Genomic DNA, 20,926 nt, shown 5'->3' on the forward strand with positions numbered 1-20,926 from the left:
TACATACCATCTGGGTTGTGTGGACACAATCAAATCACTGCCAGGCAAGAAAAAAATCCCCAAGGACTCCTTGTATGGTGGCAGTGAACTCAACTCAGCTCACTTTATTTACAATTGTTGTTATTGACACATTTGATCACTTGGGAAAATAAAAAGGTTCACCTCTACTGTGCAGATCACATCTGGGTAATAGATGACCTACTGGACTCACCTTGGGCTAATAATATGACCACTCACTTCTTCATTGAATTGCAGTGGATGCATTGATAATAGCCTGAAAATATTATGTGAATTCCTACATTGCAGTTCTGTGCCCGTCACCTAAAGCCAGCTGAGATACTTAAGCTTCCCCTGACCCTGAATGAGTGATACAAAATGGATGGTTTAAATTTCAAGCACCCGTGAGTCGTTTGCAAGTGGGTGGAGATGATTGGTTTGTATTTGAAAATAGTGCACATTCACATGCTCTCTCCCTTTTGAACTAAACAATAGAAGGACACAATAACAGAGTAAGAAAGCTGCAGAACCTTGTGAGCATCTCCTGAGATGCGTGGAAAAACAAACATGACCCTGAGTGATTTAAGTACAGTCAGTTTATTGAACAGCAAATCGTGACAGGAAACACTATAACTTTTTTTTTTTTTTTAACCATGGCATCGTAAACAATGCATAGAACATGTGTCAATCAGCGTACATGAAGATAAACAGAGATTGGTAGGATTGGGAATTGTTGCTGTGTTTTTTTTTTTAGTGCTATATAATGCACAATTCCTCTCGGAGGAAGTGAACAGTTTGTGAGAAGGGCCCGGACCCTAAAAAGGTGGATAAGTTTATTTTTGTTGCTAGTATGTGCCGCTTCTACTTATTGCATATCAGTGAGCTGGCTTTGTGTGCATGTGTAATGCGATAAATCTTTAGATGAATTATTCACTAAATACATCTTATAATACTATCTAAGTTACATTCTTGTATTTGATTATTTTAGAATATGTAGGCAATATATATATTTATATTCTGTGGATCAAAGCTCATAGTGCACACCATCACACGGGCCTCTGTTGCCTCAACGCAGTAAATAGAAATTCTTCATTTCAAAAGAACTTTAAGACATTTCACATTTGAATCTGTGTGTCGACTACACACCCTTTGGAACGGTCAGTCAGCAAAATATGATCCTGTGTGCCTTAGTCCTCCTTTGTGCTTTCTTTAAAAAACACTCAGTCGTCATACACTCAAGGGGTCCATTTTTGTGATCGGCGTAAATTCAAATCCAATATTTGGCAGAATAAAAAAAAAAAAAAAATCCAACACCCGATTAATCGGCAGATTAGTTTAAGAAAAATATACAATAAATGAAATAATTTATTTTCTGGTCTCTTAGAAAATGAAGCTACGAATGACTTTTTTTTTTATCTTGTGCTAATGTGAACACAAAAAAAAAACCAATCAGCAAAAATCTGCCCATTTTTGCCCAATTTCAACCAATTAAACTCTGATGAAATTTTGTAGAAGAGGCCGACTTCATTCATAGCCAATCAAAGACCCCTCCTCGCCCATCTTGCCAGAGATTTGTCTGCCAAATTAGCAAAGGCTTCTGCACGCTTTTGTGCAGATGTGCCGTCTACAAAAATAGACCCCTTGGTGTGTTACAATTCTTCTGCACATGGAGAGAGGGACGACACGAGAGTGTGACAGACAGAAGCAAAGCGAACCACTACATATCAGCTACAACACTACACTGTCTGGACACACGCACTCACATAACCAAATTCACAAGATCAGCAATAATTTGTGGCATAAGTAAAGTTTGATGACTTACACAACATTGTCAAAGCTAAAAATAAAACAGGGCAGAGATTTAAGAAAATCATTGACAGCACTCAAAACGGGCATAATCACAGGAACCGCATACATGAGGTGAAAACAGAAGCTGGAATGTTGAGGGAAGCGTCATTTACGATGATGAGCTTACACGAGATGTTTTTTTGGGTGGATCAGCCGTTGTAGTCATTACGGGCGAACGCAACCTTATGGCTTTCGCTTTAAAACTGCTGACAATTGCCTGTATGTGATTCGGTCGCTTTCATTAACGGCGTGTCCATCGTGGCGCGGCCGTTTAATGGAGGGAGCAGCGTTCAGAAAGACCGATTGTTACATTTATACTTTCAAGTCAGCCGGGCCTCATCCATCGGACCCTTCATTTCAGCAAGGCCAAAGGTTACTCGCCTGCAGCTTATTATAGTTCTATCACCATTACATGATGCGTCATTTATATCCAAATAGACAATGCTGAGACTCATGAGACTTATGGAAAGCCCCTTAGCATTTATTCAATTGCCTTGATATCCAGCTTAAGGTCCATGTAATAACTGACCCCTCCAAGCATGCGAATGCCTGACTGCATTTGCCCATTCACATGTAAGCAAAAATGATGGTTGTTGCATTAATTCATCATAACGAAAAAATCACCACGTTATGGATAAAGGCAGGAGAGGTAGGTGTGCAACAACAAAAAAAAAGCTATCATGTACAAAACAATACATCCTAAAGCATAGACTTCATAGCATCTGCATATGTATAATATAATCAAGGTGGACACGTCAACAACACATAAACATACAGTGCCGCACCATCCATAGAAATGGACACTTGATAAATAGTTCTTACTCCCACAGATGAGTACACGTTAAAAAGTTGCATCAGATATATCTACAGTGCAACAATACAGCAAAGTGGGCGCCAGAACGGACGGAATGTGATTGGATTAAAAAGACGTTAAAGTCACCTTGATCTCCGGTTAGATAAAACAACGGCAGGGGTTTTGGAGGTGCGATGCAAACATTGAGATAAAACCAGGCTGCTTTCCCGGGCAGCTTAAAGCAAACAAGCACGTAAACAAAACAAAACATTGGTTTTGATTCGGGATTTCATGATAAAACTTTGTCATTGGCTCTTTGGGCCCTGCCAGTTCATTCAAGTTCGGATAAGTTTCATAAATCAACATCAACTGAACTATTCTGTAAACAATGATTTAGAAACTGCCTTGCATGATAAGTGACAGATACTCAGAAGGATCTTTGAGACAAGGTGAGCAGTAGAGTCACTATGAAAGCATCGGTAGGAATCTGATCTACTTAAAAAAAAAAAAAAAAAAGGAGGTAATGTCGTCGTATGGTTTAAGGGTCGTGGCTTGTCGGGTGTGCTGGTATCACAACACATTCCCTGCACTACACAATTAGAATAATGCAAAAGGGAACACATTTTTATCTAAGTCAGTCACACATAAGGGACATGAACTTGCTAGCCATGACGATTGAAAATCAGTCTTCGCTGCTGTTGTGCTAACGGGATATTTGCCCATTTGCTTCCAGTGCTCTCACCGCAAGTATAGATACCTGAGGCCTTTATCTGCAGCCCACACGAGTCGCTCAGGCAGTGCAGATTCTCCACGCAAAATCGCCATGGCCAGAGGGTATGCTGTGTAAGCAGCGCCATAGTCAAGAGTGTATTACGGAAACATTGAACTTGGATCAGCCTGTGATCGAGTGTTTCTACTTTTGTGTATGATCTCAGTTTCCAGGGATGTTTATCATGTTATTTGGCGGTCAAAAAAATCATTAATTTATGTAATTCAACATACAAATTTTTTTACAGTGGAATCTTTCATTCATGTAGCGTTCCCTTTATATTTTTCAGCGCTATGTTTTCAAACACGAGCATTGGGAAATATCCTGAAGAGCCTTTGTTAGTAAAAATCCCGATATGTGTGCTTATCATTAAGGTAATTCTATTTTTTTTATGTGTCGCTAGTCTATTTGATTTGGAGAGGTGTAAGTAAGGAGGAGCTTGCAAATCTGCAGCAACCAAGGGCAAGCAGTCTACACCGAAAGTTCAACAATCATAGTATAAAACGACATATTGTGTAATTCCAAATTCAGCCTCCTTCAAAAACTCCAGCTGACGCTCGCGGCTTGATTTCAGAATTGATATGCGCCGACAGAGGCAGCTTGGCAGCAAAACGGAGGTTCCCTCCTGCATGATTCGGACATTCGAGACAATAAATTTGAACTAAAACGTAGCACGTGATCATCAAAAATACAAACATAAAGGTCAGTAAGAATGAGATGACTCCTCACGCAGGAAAGGCAGAGAAGGATGTGCTTCCTAGTTGTCCCTTTTGGGCAAGAAGCTGAGAATATACTCGCCCACGCCCAAGAAGTAGACCACCTGGGCGATGCCAAAGAGCGGCGCGATCACCAAGGCTCGACAGTAGGCTCCCTTTAGGAATGCTGACGGACCCTCGTTACGCAAGATTTTCCTAGAAGGCCCATGACGACAATGCGTTATGCAAGCCGGTCATGTCGTGTAAGCGGCGCCAGTAAAGACACAATGAGGTCACCTGATGCAGTCAGTCACTCCGCTGTACGTGTCCTCCGTGCTCCCCCGGTTCAAAGATTGAAGTCTCGTCTTTATGACTGCGAAAGCACAGAGTCGGTCGGGGTCAGAATATCAGAATGACTCACGTCATATCAACGATGCACGCTCCTCACCGTCGACCGGGTTGACCGCCACGGCGGCCGTGCTCCCTGCTAAGCAGCCCGATATGAAGGAAACGTAAAAAGGAGCGGGTCCTTCGGCGCCTCGCTTTCCATAGTTGTTCAGGTTAGCAAAAAGAGGGAAGTAGATGATGGAGAAAGGAACGTCCCTACGAAGCAGAAGGTGATGTGAAATGCTTTGCATGTGTAAAGCTTAAACGACTGTGCCACCTTTGTTTTACCTGAGCAATGTGGCGCCGAGACCCTTGTATAATCCAGCAATTCCTTTTTCACTCAGTAATTGTCTGGTGAGCTGCATGGCAGTTGGCGACTTGGCTTCCACGGTGCCTGCTGGCACCGACTCTGGCATCAGCTTCCTCTGAGCCGCTAAGCAGCACAGGGAACAATGAATCAATTTAAGTCATAAGGAACAATTACACAGTTAGAACAGGCCTCTTTGGCACATGTGATTAGCTAGGTAGCTTGAGCTATGCCGTTATAACGCTGTAACCCTTCTCTTGCTTTATTAGCTTTTTCTTCTCTATGACACTCTTTGTACATATTTAGAAGTCTCTCTCAGTCAAGACTACAAGGTCACACATTATCACACAAGCTAGGCAGAGTCGCCTCCTTGCAGGAAGATGGCCCAGAGTAGTATAAGAGCAGGAACCTTAGCGCTGGGAGTTTGACCTTCTTCCGCATCTCGCAGAAAGGGCTCCACAGCTGTGCATCGATCATTCTGGCATACATTAAATAGTTAAACTGTGAAGGCTGCCTCTTGGTAATTACTGTTAGCATATCAAGCATTAAAGATAAAGAACTGGGAACGAACCTAACAACACAATATTTAAATTTTCATCCATTTTCTGACAATAGCTCCCAAGATGACGTCGAATGGTGAAACACAATTGGGTTAACGTTTTTTAATGTATGAAACGAAGATGGTTATAGTTGTAAATTCCTCAAAAGACCACATGGCGTCGCTATTTCTCCATTTTACGCATCTACACTAATGAGTGCATTTAAGTGCGCTTACCAATACGTCCAGCGTCTTGGAGCTGAATTTTCAACATCTCCATAGGAGTAGTGACAATAACCTAAAACAAAACAGAGTTTACATGTTAAAAGTTTTTGGATTTACAAAATGCAATTCCAATCATTGTTATAAACCTGCACGTCCAATTGCGTGCTTTTTGTTCAAACTACACATTCACGTTAGCTACCGAGAAATTGTTTTCTTTTCTCATCCAAACAGGAGTAAGCAGTTAACTCACTGGATTAAGAATGAGATGGTCATGTTAACAGCTACAATCTTAATCCAAGATGAACTCTATTTAATCTAATCATGTTCGAAGCCTTTGCCCTCATTGACAACGGGCAAGGCCTTTGAGTCACTCAGTGGATGTTGCCAAGCAAAACAGAGCTCACATATCACAGCACTTCACATTCCGATCCCGAAAACAAGCTTCGGCTACATATGGTGCAGACTAATTGTTGCTGCAGGCACAGACAAATGAGGCAAAGATTTGGTGTTCTTCCGACACTGGCAGCGCTCAAGGGGGCAGCAGTTCCAGATGGAGAACAGCAGGCTGCTATTCAAGCGCCACCTCAATTACTCACCTGGCAAGTGCCTGCGCCGCACCCAGCCAGCATCTCTTTGAGCAAAGTGAGCTTTCTGGAGAGACAATAAGCAAATAAAGTCATTTTAGAATTTAAGGCACTCAGTCATGCAGCAGTGTGAATGTTAGAAGTCAAGATTTATTTCTGGAGTTTAAAAGTGATTTTCCCACCACCTGTGACTGTTCGTCTGCCATCACAACAGGCCGAACACGCACAAGGATAAATAATTGACAAGTTAAGTCAATCATTCATCAGCCTGAATGTATGTCACCACGGAGATGGGGACACGTTATCTCATGAGGGACAAAAAAAAAAGCTAGTGAACTGATTGACTGGTGTCATGCATGCATACAAGTATACTCAAAATTGTAGCTATGCAATATTAGGCAGCTCAGTAATGATGAAAGGAGCAGAGGGGGGAGCTAAGGTGTCACGTTACATGTTAGTAAACGTGATAATCACTATGTGACTGAGAAGCGTGTTAATCCCTCACCCATCCTTGGAGAGGTGATGCCTGAAGAAGTCATTGGCGGCCAATTTGATGGCTTTCTCTGGTGTGACCAGTGTTAAATTCACTGCCGCTCCTGGCAAGTGGACCAAGTGGATTGAAGGGGAAGAAAAGAGGGGGAAAAAAAAATTAATAATAGAATAATAGTTCAGTCTCATATTTAATTGCAATATAACAAATGGAGCAATTATTTTGCAAAATAAATAGGTCATTTAGAATAGTGTTTTTTGGTATTTTTTCTTTTATTATTTACAATAAATTGTTAAATGAAAGAAATGCATTTTAACAAAACAGTTTGAGGTACTAATGGCAACAAATGTCAAATTTTTTATAGTGTAAAATAAATGCTCAATCGCTGGGATAGGTTAGCTGACTCAACCATGAGGACACGTTCAATGCAAAAAATGAACAGATGGGATAAGCGACGCTAAATTACAACTAATCAGAGGTTAGACAGCATTTCAAAATGGATTGCGTTTGACCTCAGAGGATCCACTGTAATTATCTTTGGCCGTCAGTGCACTTTATGTCCTTTGACTCGTCTTGCTTTCCCAATCCTTATCTCAGTCTTCCTAAATGTCCAAACTTACCCCTGTACATCCCAAAGTATCCCTCTGAGCGGATGGTCTTGATAAGGCAGTCTGACCTGAAATACAAAAAAAAAAAACAACAGACGGACGTTACGCTGATGTCAGCGCTTGTGTGTGAGGATAAGACATACATGCTTGTATAAAGGCGAGATCCATTTTGCTGGTTTTGCAAGCGAGTCTTGGCCAAGTCGATGGGAAACACGCAGGTGACTCCAATTAGACCAGCGACACCCCCATTGATCAATTTGGCAGGCAAACTAGTAGAAGAAAACAAAACCATGAATAAGCAAGAAGAAAACAAGGCCAAAGTGTCGCTATCATGATAGCACAACCTTACCTGATTTGCTTGTCAGCCATTTATATGAAGCCCTGGCTCCTCACTGTCAAGTGGGACTATAAATTCTGAAGGCAGATTTTTAGCCTGTTTTGTCTTCTTGCACTTGTAGGTCAAATTGGGGGATATCTGAAAGAAAATGTGGAGATTTCAATGAAATACCGGTAGATTTGAAATACAGGTGGGCATGTGAGAAAAAAATCCAGTAAAAAAATATATAAATGATATATATTATATATATAAAATATATATTATATATATATTTTTTAATATATATATATTTATTTATTTTTTATTTTATTTTAGTCTATTTTATTTTATTTTTTTACAGGATTTTTTACTGGTTTATCCAAAGGTCAATCATATATATATATATATATATATATATATATATATATATATATATATATATATATATATATATATATATATTTTATTTTATTTTATTTTATTTTATTTTATTTTATTTTATTTTATTTTATTTTATTTTATTTTATTTTATTTTATTTTATTTCATTCTATTTCATTCTATTTTATTATTTTTTTACAGGATTTTTTACTGGATTACCCAAAGGTCAATCATCTGGCCTGCTCTGAATATTAGAAGGGTGGTTTTAATCCAGGTATAAACTGACTAAATACATTAATCTGCCAAAAACAAGAAAAAGAGCACATGATTAGTCAGGTATGTTGCCATGTTAAAGATAATTGTGTCTTTTCAACTGTATCATGTATCCGCCGCCTGTAAATCTTTCCCCCATGACCTTGGCTGTGCTGTTGCGCTGGTTTAATGAATCTTTTTTAGCCCTCACATTAAATAGGCCAGATGTTGTCAAGCTGTTCCCTATTTTTGAAACTGTTCTTCACTGATGCTTCCTCTCCCCCTACTTTCAAGTTCCCCCACCCCCTGCATCCACCAATCACCTCTGCAAGAGCCCAAAGCCCGCCTCCTCCTAGTAATGCGCCTCTCAGTCAGTCACGAGTCACGACTGAGCTTTTCCAAATCGCAACCCTGCCGAGCGATGTTTCTGTTTGAGTCTACCCCACATTAGCAAATATCATTAGGCTCAGCACGTGGACAGATTGCACAATGAGAAAAGATGTTTCCATTGCAGAAAAGATGGGGGAAACTGTGGTCTGGTGTGTTGTGTTTTGATAGATTGAAACAACCCCAGGGCACCCTGGGCTCCTCCACAAGTGGAGAAAGAACTATGTGTGTTTGTGGAGTTGGAGGTCAGATGAGGTCAGGAAACTGCCCCAGGCAACTTTTCACATTTCACAAGGTCTTTTTACTCTAAACCAAAATAATTTGGAGACCCAACAGTTTTATTCCACTACGTACATTCACGTTTTAAAAACTACCGTGATTTTCCATGCATAGTGCGCAAAATTTAACTAATTTCTTGTCCTAAAATCTGGGGTGCGCATTATGCATGGGTACAACAATTCGTGAAGAAAATCTCCCTCGAAATAAAACTTGAAATCACACCTTTCTTCTTGTTTGTTGTCAATCGCGCATCGCATTCAGCCATCCTGCCCAACACACATCGTTTGATGCGATGGTGCAATCCTTGATGGTGTGTTATTGTCAAATATTGTTTGGTTTTTAATCTCCATCGCAAACCGGATATCATACGGAGGCCGCCATTACAGGTGCGCAGAACGGATGCGCAAGACACTATATACTAAAGAGCGAGAGTTCAGTTCTCTACCTAAATGCGTATTACAGGTCATATTTTATTTCACAACACTTTGCCTTGTTCTTTTCTTCTCTGCTGTTCACTTCAAACACGCTCCATACGAACACAATGCTCTCGTATCAGACGCTTGCTCGATCACCTGCTCGTTTGCTGTCACAATGTACCCTACACAAATCCGAAACATTTCTTCGCTATCGAGTTTGCTAGCGCATGCGCAGTGATACTGACCGGCAGAATAACATCCAGTTGTTCCCAAAGATGATCTTTTTTTCTGAAATAATTTTACGTTTACGGGCTTAAGTAAGAGTCAAAATTTTGGTGCGTATTATACATGGGTACAGGCTTTTTTCCAGCATCGACATGCCATTTTTAGGGTGCGTATTATGCACGGGGGCGCATTTTGCATGGAGAAACACGGTAATACATACAGCAGATTTTCTACTTGTTTACATAGTTATGGCCAATAGCAAAAGCTAGTGAAGTCATGTTGTTTGTGAACTTTTCCCGGACATGAACTTGAACCAGGCAAGCCCAGTGGCATTGTTTACAAAACAATTATTTGTTTTGGGCAAACAAACATTACACGAGTGAGAAAGCATATTTCAAAGATATATTTGCTTTCAATTTGTAATTTGTGAAAAGTGTATTGGCTTGCTGATTTTTATACTTGATTTTGATTGCATTGTGACATCACTAACAGTTGTGATCAATTTGGTAATGATAGAAAAACAAATTTTTGTGACACAAGAATACAATAATGCCATCTACAACCACCATCATGAGCAAATATGTAATTAAATGAATACCGTGTTTGCTGAATGCCTGCTCTTTAAATGAATACTAACTAGCGTAACCGCACTCATCCATGTTGTTCTCACTTTAGCATGCTTTACATAAACTGTACTTCATATTTCTGAGTATAACCGTTTTGTACACACTTCTGTGAGTCACCCAAAAAACAAGCATTGCCCATTTTTTTTTTGCCATGCCCACAGCTAAACTTGTCCAATGTAGTCCATCAGCGCACTAGACTACGCTGTCGCATCAGCACGTTAGTTATTTGACCTCCAGTCTTTCTGCCTGGCTTTGCCGTCACGACAAACAGAGTCTGTGTGAATGAGACAAGGGGCCTCAGTCTGCAAAGTGCCATCACTAGCCAACCAAATACCAAGATAAATTCCTTTTGGGAACAAACTGAGGCTAGAATTACTTCCCAATCCACAGAATATTCCCGTCTGGTTGCACAACGGCCAGGTAGGGGCAAAGACACAATAAAACAAAAATAATAAGCTGGTGTGCGGAAATTGCCATCTACTTTGCAATGCACGCTACTGCCACCTGCAGGACTGGAGTGAAACTGTACATAGTCATTTTCCAGTCAATAAGCATTATAGGAATGTTATGCATTGATGGAAATCATGTTAGGAGTTAAACGCTGACCCCAACATAAATATATTAAAGTTGGTCCAGCAGCTGTAAGCACTGATGAGTAAACAATTAGTCGAAGTGATTGTGAAAATAGTCTCTGCTACAGAACCTTGAACTCGGGCACTTTAAGCGCCCATTGGACACGTTCAATAAATCCGGTGAGTGTGCCCACTGAGTCTGGCAGATAACAGCTTGGGCTGTGACCCTTGTTCATCATTTCAACAATCAGCCCATAAATATTGCTTCGCTCAACGACAGTGCCAGGAAACAAGAAAAAAAAAATGTAATAAGACATTGGTCAAAATACACGGGTGGTCATTTACATGCTTGAAAATTAAGTGATAAGTCATGTGGGAGAATTTATCGCCAATGTCAGGAGTTACTTTAAAAACGTTGAAATGACATTTACTGCAATGTAGCATAGATTTGCAAATTCACTGAGCCAACTGATAAGAATGTTAGAATGCATATTTAGAAATGTACTTCCTACAAGACGCAAGGGCGGTGCAGATAAGACAAGTAAAAAGTGATGACACAGCACTGTTGCTTGATTTGATCTGCTATAAATCATGCACAGTAGTGCTCTCACTAAAAAGACACACAGTAATAGTTTTAAAATCTGGAGCCAGAATAACTTCCAAGTTAGTTTACAAGGCAAATTCTTTCCACTCATTCAAATCAGCGTACTTCGTGCGTCACACCTCCTTGGCTGCTTTTCAGTCCTTGTGTGACAAATACTGGAATAGGACCCTCACTCATTGACAGTGTCACTTGGTGAATCATTACAGGAAGTGGCCCTGCACTGAGGTCGTCATGTGAGTGTGCCCCGACACAAAACCTCAACAGAAGCAGTAAAAAAACAAAAGCGTAGAATGGGTGCTTGAACAACAACGACAATAATCAAAATATAAATATTTTTGAAAAAGTGTCAGAGATATTTCTGTGATCATTTGATGAAGCAACATTTTATCAAATAACTTCATAATGTCCTCAATCACGTCTGGAGATCTGATGTTTCTCATTAACGATTATAGTGGAACCTCACACAGGACTTTGAGCTGTCATGAGCAGATCTCGTGAGAATTCAGAACATCAAGCGATTAACTGAAATGTTTCGCTTTTTCTTTGACTTTTTGCAGTCAAGCAAGACATCGAATTTTTGCCAATTATTTTCGCTGTTATTAAGTTAAACAAACAATTTTTTTTAAATTAACTGACCAATTCATCAGTTATTGGAAATTTATTTAGTCAAATACCTGAATCTGATTAAAAGAGCTATATGGACTGGGTCCAAGTTCTTTGCGTGATGGCCCTGCAGTATATTGTTAATGCGCAGATTAGCTTTAGCTAAAAACCATTAGCTTCTGAAAAGTGGCGCATACTTGATGGGTTGGTGTTCTTTTCATTCCATGTGTTTTTGCGGTTATTGACGTTTTAGTCGTAGGCGTACATTTTACAGCTCTCATTTAGCATTTATTTGAAAGCTTAGCCAGGACATATTACGCTTGTTTTTGTGGCGGTTTTTCAAACGTCATCTATTTTTGGATAGCACTGCAGAAACAAGGGATGAACGATGCAGTGTCACGGATAAATCTGATTACTATTCCCGCTTGCCTCCAGCATGAGGATTATAAACCATTGCAATCTCCCTCTTCGTGCAAGTGAGTGGTGAACTAGCTACAGCAACTGTTTTTCTGCACAAGTGCCATGTACTTGTTTGAGCCCACTGCAATGACTAAAAAATAACACCTTCATGGCAGCCTCTCCTGACAGCATACATAGTAGCATCCCTTGTGACCCTTGGGTTTGCCTGCCTCTCTGCTTCCCAACAGCATGGATATGAAATAACAAAAGCATTGTAAATGAGCCTGCCTAAAAAACACACACACACACAAAAACCACACAATAAGCACCATTGAAGCATCTGGTTTCACTTTGACAGTAGAAACCCCGAATGACCTCAATGACTTTCACACGGTAAGAGAAGAACAGCAAGCCATTGAAAACACATACTGTCGGAGTGACATTCAAAGTCTTTCCCTGGAGGATCTGAGCTTGTTGCGTACAGATTAAAGGAAGAAAAAACATGCAACGAAGGACAAATGGTGCATGAGACTTCATATCAGGACGTACAGGATGCCACCCTACACCAAGAATGGTCTGGCTCATCAATAATTTCATGGCTGCAGGAATATTTTCCTGGGCCGGCAAGCCTCGTATAAACCATAAGCCAAAACTGGTGGTGGGGCTACATTGGTGGCCTACTAAAACCGACAATTATTAAATCCCTCAGATTTGCATGACCTCTTTACTCAGCAGTCAATTTTGCTGATTCTTCATCACTGGTGTAGTTAAGAGTACAGTCACCAAAATCAGCGACAATGACCCATTAATGATAATATGACAGCATCAATGAGAGAGGAGAAGATCCACTCCTAGCAAGCTGTCTTCCCGCACACATGAGCCGCGTCTAGAGAGGTGCGGAAGCCGGCATAACGACCGCGGTGGTCCAGTACATACCTCAAGGAAATAATAAAAATGTATATTAGAATGCATTCAGCACAAAGCGGACAGCAACACCTGTCCGATGCATATGTGGAATATGTGGTAATAACGCATCAGAATCGTTCCGATGTAGGTTTTGCCTCCCCCTCACGCAGCTTTTTAAATGACATGCCATATAACGGTGAGGTTGTATCGCTTCCTATTACAAACGAAAGGTTCGCCGGTTCTCGCGAAGCTTAGCGCGCTCACGTCTGCACATTTTCTATGCATTTGACAGTCGCGTCAATTTTTTTAAATGCATTAAGCATGCATGTCGATTCGAAATCTCCGATATTTATGCGCCTCGAAGAGCCACGTATGCACACAAAAAATAAAACAGCGTTTAAATACATACCACAAATATCTGCTCCCGTTAACCCGTCTTTCTCCGGCGCAGATGGTCAAATAAAAACCTTATACAATGTGAATGTTTTAGGCTGACGGAGCGATTAAACACCGGTCTTACGAGCATCTAAGCACCGGGAACCAAGGAAGAGGAGGTGGGAGTAAAGTGGGGATGGAGGGAGGAGGGTGGGACGTAAAGAGGGGTCCTCTAGTGGTTTTATGGATGAACTACACGCGTTTTGCACGTGAATAATAAGAAAAAGGTGTAGGAGCTGGGGGATGGGAATAGAGTGACCTTGAAAAGCAGTGCAGGAAGCCACGTTAACTTCAATAAATATGTAGTCTTGTAAGTCGTCTTAGTCATTAAATAAGCAAAATAAAAGCATATAGTGGCCAGCAGAGGAATTTGGATGGGACTCTCATGGGGTACCCCCTGAACTAACTATTATGTAATTAATAGAAGGCAATGTCAGCCCAGGATGTGACATTTAATTAATATTTCCAGAGCAGTTGGTTCTATTCACACAATAAAAAGGATAGAAATGTATCAATTCTAAATGAGCATTCTGTTGCATGAGCAACACAGAGCTAAAATGATTTTTGTGACAAGTAAAAAACACTTTGTGAACTTTCTGAGTCAAAAGTGAGTGAAAGCTTAGCAACATTTAGTGTTTGCTAAACTACCTCCCTGTAATCTTATCAGATAGAAACCAAGAGGATCCAAATTCAAAGGTTTGACAACATAATTAAAATCTCTTTGAGTTGATAATTTTTTTAAGTGAACTGTTGGTAGGTTAGATAAAACAAATCCAATGTAGTGCATACTGTGGTTGTGTAAAATAGGACAAATAAACAGAAAAGCCACCTGCACCCAGTGAGAACTTCTCTACTGCTGGCTTTCACAGAAAGGACTGCTCCTCCCCGCCTCCAGTCCCACTCTCCTCAGTGACTCGGTGTACTTTTGCTTTCCCAGACTGACTATGTCTTCGAGCTCATCTGCAATGTCTCTCCTGTCACTCTCAATCATGGCCGCCTTCAACCGGGACACCGCCCCAGGCCCGGCGCTCTTCTGTCCTTGGGCCCAGTGAAAGAGCATGTCCAGCACCAGAGCTCCAAGATTGTCCCTGGTGAGAAGAGCAGAATGTCACACGTATATTCGACCTCAGTAGTTAATGAACCTCCATACTACAGTGATGCAGTATTTAGCCACCACCTGTTTGTGAAAAATGTGTGCGTGATGAAAACATTGGAAAGTGCTTTGGGCAAAATTATATTGAAACACTGTGACATCAAGGCACCACATTTATCATTTTATGACCATAATTTACACCATGTGCTGAACTATTTTGTAAATATTGATTATGCTAATCACCAAGTATACACCAGGAAAGCAAATACATCCTATAGAACCATAAAAAAAATCACCTGTCTCATAAAAGGCATCTTAAATCCATCTATTATGAAAATAACATTAACCACCATGAAAGCCCTGACATTAGAGCTGTTAGCTTTGCTTGTACGCCTGCAGGATGTTTCATACGAGCATGAGGAGCACGCAGGGGGTGGTGGTGGTGGGGGGAGATGAGCATCAGACTGTGTGTGTAATCTCCTGCAATGTCCCAGATGGCTTCATAGCACCGAACAGCGCAGATTAAAACGATCAAAATTCTCAACCATTTCTCTCCCACTGCAGTCATCTCACTCAATATCTTGCTTTTGTTTAGCTGCACTTACACAGAAACAAAAATCACTGTTATACTATTTTACGTTTATCCTGCTTTTAAAAATGTCTATTTTATTATGACTCCATGTTTTTAAACATTAAGGGGCTCAGATAAACTGTAAACTCATTTAAACTTATTATTTGAGATGTAGTAATAATTAATGATCTGCATCAATACTAGTGTATATTTTGTATTTCCTTTCGTTTTGCAAATGAAAGCAATTCAGTCAAATAAATCCATATTTATATTTCCAATATGATTGGATTGACATTGCAGGAGATTTGTTTGTTTGCCAATACAAACCTGTATTTATATTGAATGCGGTCTAACTCCTGGTAGCTTAAGCCAAGATTGATGCCAATAACGCGCCAATCCTGTCCAATCTGGAGTGAGATGGAGAGCAGATTGGCTTCTGTCAGGTAGCCACTCTCGGGGTCTCCGAGATTCAAAGGAGGAAGCTGGAATTCTTCAGTTATGTACTTGTTGTCGGCACCTAGCGCCTGGCAAAACAGCAGAAAGGCACGTAAAATTGTGTGTGTGTGTGGGGGGGGGGGGGGTATGTGTCAACTGAAAACAGGTTTGCAACTGACAGGAAGTCTTAGCGGTAAAGTTGCAAGCCATTGGCTGTCATGTCCTTTCCTCTTGCTCACTATTTCCTTTGGTAAACTACTGGGAATCTCGCCTCTGTAAAAAGAAACCTGTGGAATAGGAGTCACTGTCAGGCTGATCTTACTTCGAATAGCATCTTCATCCTTTCAACATGATTAACAATAAGTGAATCTTAAAATACAAGGTGGGCATTTATCCTGTAATTAAAAAAAGAGAGAAAAATCATATTCATCAAAAGAGCTTTTGGGATTGGAAATTGCCTTTTATAAACGTTCATGCGTTGTACATTTTTAGCCGCTGTGGTGATTGAGAAAAATGTCATACTTCTCCTCTCACTGGACCCTGGAGGCCCTTTGCAGGAGAGATGTAAACTTCCTTCAAATTCTTCAGACTGGAGTAAAACACAAAACACAGTCTTCCCTCGACACAGTCTGGTCTGTCTGGTGAGAGCAGGAAACCAACAAAACCTGAGCTGCCAAAATATTGACTTGTTAATAAAATAAGACTTCTGACCTGTGCAGATATCTAAACCTCTTTCAAAGCCGGCAAAGAACTGCTCTCCTTCCAGAAGGTCACACAGGTCTGAAGGCTGGGGTCCCTCGTACTGTTCTGACAGTGACTGCACTCTGTCTTCCACCTGCAAAGGAATGAACTAACCAATGTGAGTTTTCTTCTCACGGGCCATTCCGAGTCGCAGGGGACGTTAGCGAAACAGCAGCGGTGTTTTCATTTTACTGCCATCCAAACACCCACCTTGTTAGCTGGTAAACACTGCAGCAGGACTTGTGAAGGATCCGTTTTCCGCTGGAGAGCCATGAACTGGACTTTAAACTGCTTTAGCCTTTGGTACACCTTTCTAACCATGCCACCAACACAACTCTGAGTCTTGTACCACAACCAGTACCTGTGATCATGAACAGAAGTTGTAACGCTAAAATGTTCAAAAGGTCCAGCTTTCATTAGATACTTACCAGGAGAAATGTGTAATGTAGAAAATGGCGTACAAGTGCGTAACATAGAGAGACACTTGTGGTGTGATGTCTGTCCAAGTTTGGGCAGTGGAGTCTCCGCGCAGCAGATACAAACACGATTTGTCAATTGTGTGACCTGGAGACAAACCCAACATCAATATGGAAAAGAAATAGTCAACGTAATAAATAATTAAAGGAAAACGAGCACATAAACCATTTGCACAGTACTGTGTATTTTTTAAACCATGCGTAGAAATTGTACACAAAATAAGAAATAAACAAAACCATCTAAAACGTGATCGCACCTGTGACCCCTGGCGGCAGTGGAACTTGAACTTTGACTGGCTGCAGGAAATGCATGCTGGGAGTTTGTGAGAGGCAGAGGAGAGGACTGACACTAGCTTGTGGATCACCGCACAACACCTGTACTTCTGACACTGACACCTGCAGCACCTACGCCAGCGGAAATGATCCAGTGTTTGACTTTTCCCACCGTGTATATCTTGCAGACAGTATATAATACACAATCAGTGACTACCTGTAAAGTTATGGTGCGGGTTTGACTGGTGGAGTCTGGGGGGAAGTTGAGCTTGACTCCAGGGTGAGCACTGGACACTAACAGGGCTCCTGCTGGGGAAACTGAGCAGCTGTCCGTCACTGGACGGGCTATCACGATGAACCAGGAAAACTGGCTCACGGAACAACAAGCCAGCTACACAGAAACACAACAAATTTACTATAACAATATTTGTTTCAAACAATGGTTAGTAGAGTATGTGATATTGATTTACTCTGGCTGGACGCTCCAAAGAGTGAATGCTGTGTCTTTCACTTCCTTTCCTGAGAGAAGTAGGCAAAGTGTGCCACGAGGTTCCGTCATACTTGCGCACCACCACCTCCTTCCATTTTTTGCGGTGATGTGCAATGCACACCTCGACCGGCTGCAAGAAAGTTGAGTCTCGACATACAGAATATTTTGGATTAAGCGCAACGCATTTCAAAGTGCAGCACCTTAAGAAATGAAACGCCATGAGGACGAAGTTCCAGTGGACGACTGAGGAGAATGTCATGCTCCCCCAGCAACACCCATTTTCGTTGTGGTCTTCTCTCTGCCCACTCCAGAGTTGTCGGCGACTGCAGGCACCCTGGGGGGAACAGCAGCTGCGTCCCCCCTGGGAGAAACACATGACATCCAGAAGACGTAACACTAAAACTGTCAAAGGAGCGAAATTGTGTTTATTGTCATATGTTAGGAAAAATGACAAACAAAGATAAAATTAGAAAATAAACATGTTTACCTGTGCTGGTTGAATAGTAGATGCAACTCAGGAATGTTTGGTTGTCCTTCATCTGGTGAGAAAACAGGTGGAGGTGTCGGCGGTCGCCCCAAAGGATTATCTCGAACATCCATTTTCAGCAACGGCAAATCATTCAGGCAGGATGGTAAGAAGCGGAGGTCATTGCTAAAGATGACAAGCTCCCTCAGGGAACGGAGCGAGCCTGGGCACAGCCAAGAACAAGTGATTTCATCTGGTTAGCATTTTCATTTGCCTCACACATTCGTGAACACACCAAATCATTACTCATACCCATCGTGTCCGGTAGCCTCTTCAGTTTGTTGTGGGAAAGTTCAAAATTAACAAGCTCTCCCAAAGAACCAATTTCATCGGGCAGCTCCTCAAGGAGGTTATCTGAGACATCCAGTGTCTGTAGCTCTTTCAGCTGGCCTAAACTCGCAGGCAGGGAAACCAGCTTGTTTCCAATGAGGGACAGATAGGTGAGGCTGGACAGCTGGCCAATATCAGTGGAAAGTTCCGAAAAGCGGTTGTGACACAGGAGCAAGGCGGACAACGCAGGTAAGCTGAGAAGACATGATGGAAAGACGGAGAGCTGGTTGAAGGAGAGATCCACGTGCACCAGGAGGGAGAGCGAGACAAGGGATGTGGGCAAAGTGGTGAGGAGGCCAGGCAAGGGATTTCCTTGTGCATCATAAAAACAGTGTCCTTAAAAGAGAGAAAAACAGAGGTAAATGAGGTAAATTGTTTTGAAATTATAATTTGAAAGTAAAAGTAGTGGTCATTTATTTACTATTTATTTATTTCTATTATTTATATAAGTATTATATTATTATTTACACTACCGTTCAAAAGTTTGGGGTCACAAAATTGTTTGGGTGACCCCAAACTTTTGAACGGTAGTGTAAATATTATTATAATAAAATATTATGAATTAAATATTATAAATTATATTTTATATTTGTATAAGATTATATATAATCTATGAATATAATTATACATGTATATTATAAGATTTTTTACACAGGAGATTATATATATAATCTATAAATAAATATCTAAATAAATATATACACTACCGTTCAAAAGTTTGGGGTCGCCCAAACAATTTTGTGACCCCAAACTTTTGAACGGTAGTGTATATGATATTTATTTATTGCAGTCATTAATTTTGTCTACTTGGGGTCACCTTGTGTTCTACATTGGAGCGTATCTGTAGCATTAAATGTGTGAGAAATATACTTTAAGTACCTCGTATGGCAAGCGAACGTAGTCCTGTCAAATGCGGAAGGACACTCAGGGCACCATCCAGGGCGCTTTTATCCTCAGAACCAAGTCGCAAATAACGGAGCCTCCGGAGGTGTCCTGGAATGGAACCCCATAGCAGCGGCAGTGCAGCTGCTCCTCCCAGGTAGACATCCAAGGTCAGCCTGGTATCAGTCAAGACAGCTGAGAGCTCCACAGAAGGAGGTAAGGGTGGTGTGAGAAACAACATAGAGGAGGACGATGATGACGAAAGGCTGGATATGGAAGGATTGCAGGTGTCCATGAAGCAGGAGGCAGCATCTCTCTCATCATTTTGTCTTTGCACTCCGGGTGTCCTCTCCAATTCCAGCTGCTCATTGCACACCCGTTGCAATTCCTTCCCTAAAATCTCAGAACAGTCTGCTTCCCCACATCGAGACGTAGATGTCACTACATCTTCATCTTCTAATCTACAATCAACAGGTTTATCTCCATCTTCATCGTTGGTTTTCTCTTCCTCGCTACTTTTTTCCATTAAGTTGACTGTGAGCAAAAGTCAAGTGATGTGGCCGCGTTTTCTTATCTGCTTCATATACGTGGAACAAGTCCAGACATGTTTAGTGTGAGTAAAGTGAACAAGAGATAAAATACTGAGAAAATATATGATACCCGTTCTTAAAATAAGCCAATGGTAGCTATCGCTTATACTCACTATACAGTACCCTGTACTGTAAACCTGAACTTTAGCCGTGAGTCTATGACTTGGTGGTCTTTTAATATCGCGATTCGTTTTACAATATAGGTGTTCTTATCTTATTATTGTTATCCTAAAGTTCCCTAATTTGAAGAAAGACTCTTCTCTGACACGATTTGGACTTCCTTAAATTCAACTGGGTCAGAAAGTGAAACGTCCTACGTCACTTTGAACTATGTTCGTTTTGGATACAGTCGAGTAGCGGCAGAAGATTACAACGTGGATTTTCAATTCAAACGCGACAATCTCCGCCCCTCTGGCTCTTGTGGAAACAAAACGAACGTCTCTTGGTGGGTGCCGCGAAGGTTTCAACCGAAGGCGGGATTAAGTAGTACAAGTGCAACTACGCACTGACGCTGGGTATATTGCTATCAGCCAGCCGGGGGCGCTGTTTACTTCCCCTTTCATATTGTATACGTATAAGTACTGTATCGTGAGTCATGAAATTGATAAATAGTAGTTGGATAGAGACGGACGGTATATAATCACGAAATGTTCAAATGCAAATTGTCATAAAACTTCATGTAATACAGAATGGATAAAAACTATGTTGACAATGTGGATCTTCTAGTCAAATATAATCTTGTTTTGTCTTTCCACAATCAATACACATTTTTTTACTATCTTCTGAAGTAGTTGCACAAGAGAATATCCTCTCTGAAGAATCATGTTGTCACTACAATCACTGCTCAAGAACATTCTGAAAGGAACATCTCAGAAAAAC

The 20,926-nt window shown here is 41.0% G+C and overlaps 2 protein-coding genes across 5 annotated transcripts; both read right to left on the reverse strand.

Annotated features, from left to right (window-relative positions):
- Positions 1-575: 575 nt before the first annotated feature.
- LOC133156938 (mitochondrial glutamate carrier 1-like) lies at positions 576-14,612 on the reverse strand. Of its 3 annotated transcripts, XM_061283067.1 has the most exons (11): positions 13,615-13,928; positions 7,591-7,716; positions 7,385-7,510; positions 7,254-7,309; positions 6,649-6,739; positions 6,156-6,210; positions 5,572-5,632; positions 4,778-4,922; positions 4,551-4,705; positions 4,400-4,475; positions 576-4,318 (listed from the first exon to the last, which is right to left on the reverse strand). In XM_061283067.1, the coding sequence occupies exons 2-11, from the start codon at positions 7,608-7,610 to the stop codon at positions 4,165-4,167; spliced, it is 939 nt and encodes a 312-aa protein (XP_061139051.1). In that variant the 5' UTR covers positions 7,611-7,716; positions 13,615-13,928; the 3' UTR covers positions 576-4,164. The 3 variants fall into 3 exon arrangements, with proteins under 3 accessions (XP_061139051.1, XP_061139050.1, XP_061139049.1); XM_061283066.1 differs by lacking the exon at positions 13,615-13,928 and adding an exon at positions 14,470-14,612 and having other exon boundaries at positions 7,254-7,510; XM_061283065.1 differs by having other exon boundaries at positions 7,254-7,510.
- On the reverse strand, positions 14,074-20,384 carry LOC133156937 (p53-induced death domain-containing protein 1-like). Of its 2 annotated transcripts, XM_061283063.1 has the most exons (14): positions 19,455-20,383; positions 18,498-18,911; positions 18,207-18,408; positions 17,920-18,121; positions 17,700-17,849; positions 17,447-17,620; positions 17,214-17,361; positions 16,909-17,044; positions 16,691-16,841; positions 16,451-16,574; positions 16,262-16,377; positions 15,919-16,026; positions 15,632-15,828; positions 14,074-14,728 (listed from the first exon to the last, which is right to left on the reverse strand). In XM_061283063.1, the coding sequence occupies exons 1-14, from the start codon at positions 19,981-19,983 to the stop codon at positions 14,491-14,493; spliced, it is 2,889 nt and encodes a 962-aa protein (XP_061139047.1). In that variant the 5' UTR covers positions 19,984-20,383; the 3' UTR covers positions 14,074-14,490. The 2 variants fall into 2 exon arrangements, with proteins under 2 accessions (XP_061139047.1, XP_061139048.1); XM_061283064.1 differs by lacking the exon at positions 15,919-16,026 and having other exon boundaries at positions 19,455-20,384.
- Positions 20,385-20,926: the final 542 nt, after the last annotated feature.

This window comes from Syngnathus typhle, linkage group LG7 (genome assembly GCF_033458585.1).
Source record: "Syngnathus typhle isolate RoL2023-S1 ecotype Sweden linkage group LG7, RoL_Styp_1.0, whole genome shotgun sequence".
Lineage (NCBI taxonomy): Eukaryota > Metazoa > Chordata > Actinopteri > Syngnathiformes > Syngnathidae > Syngnathus > Syngnathus typhle.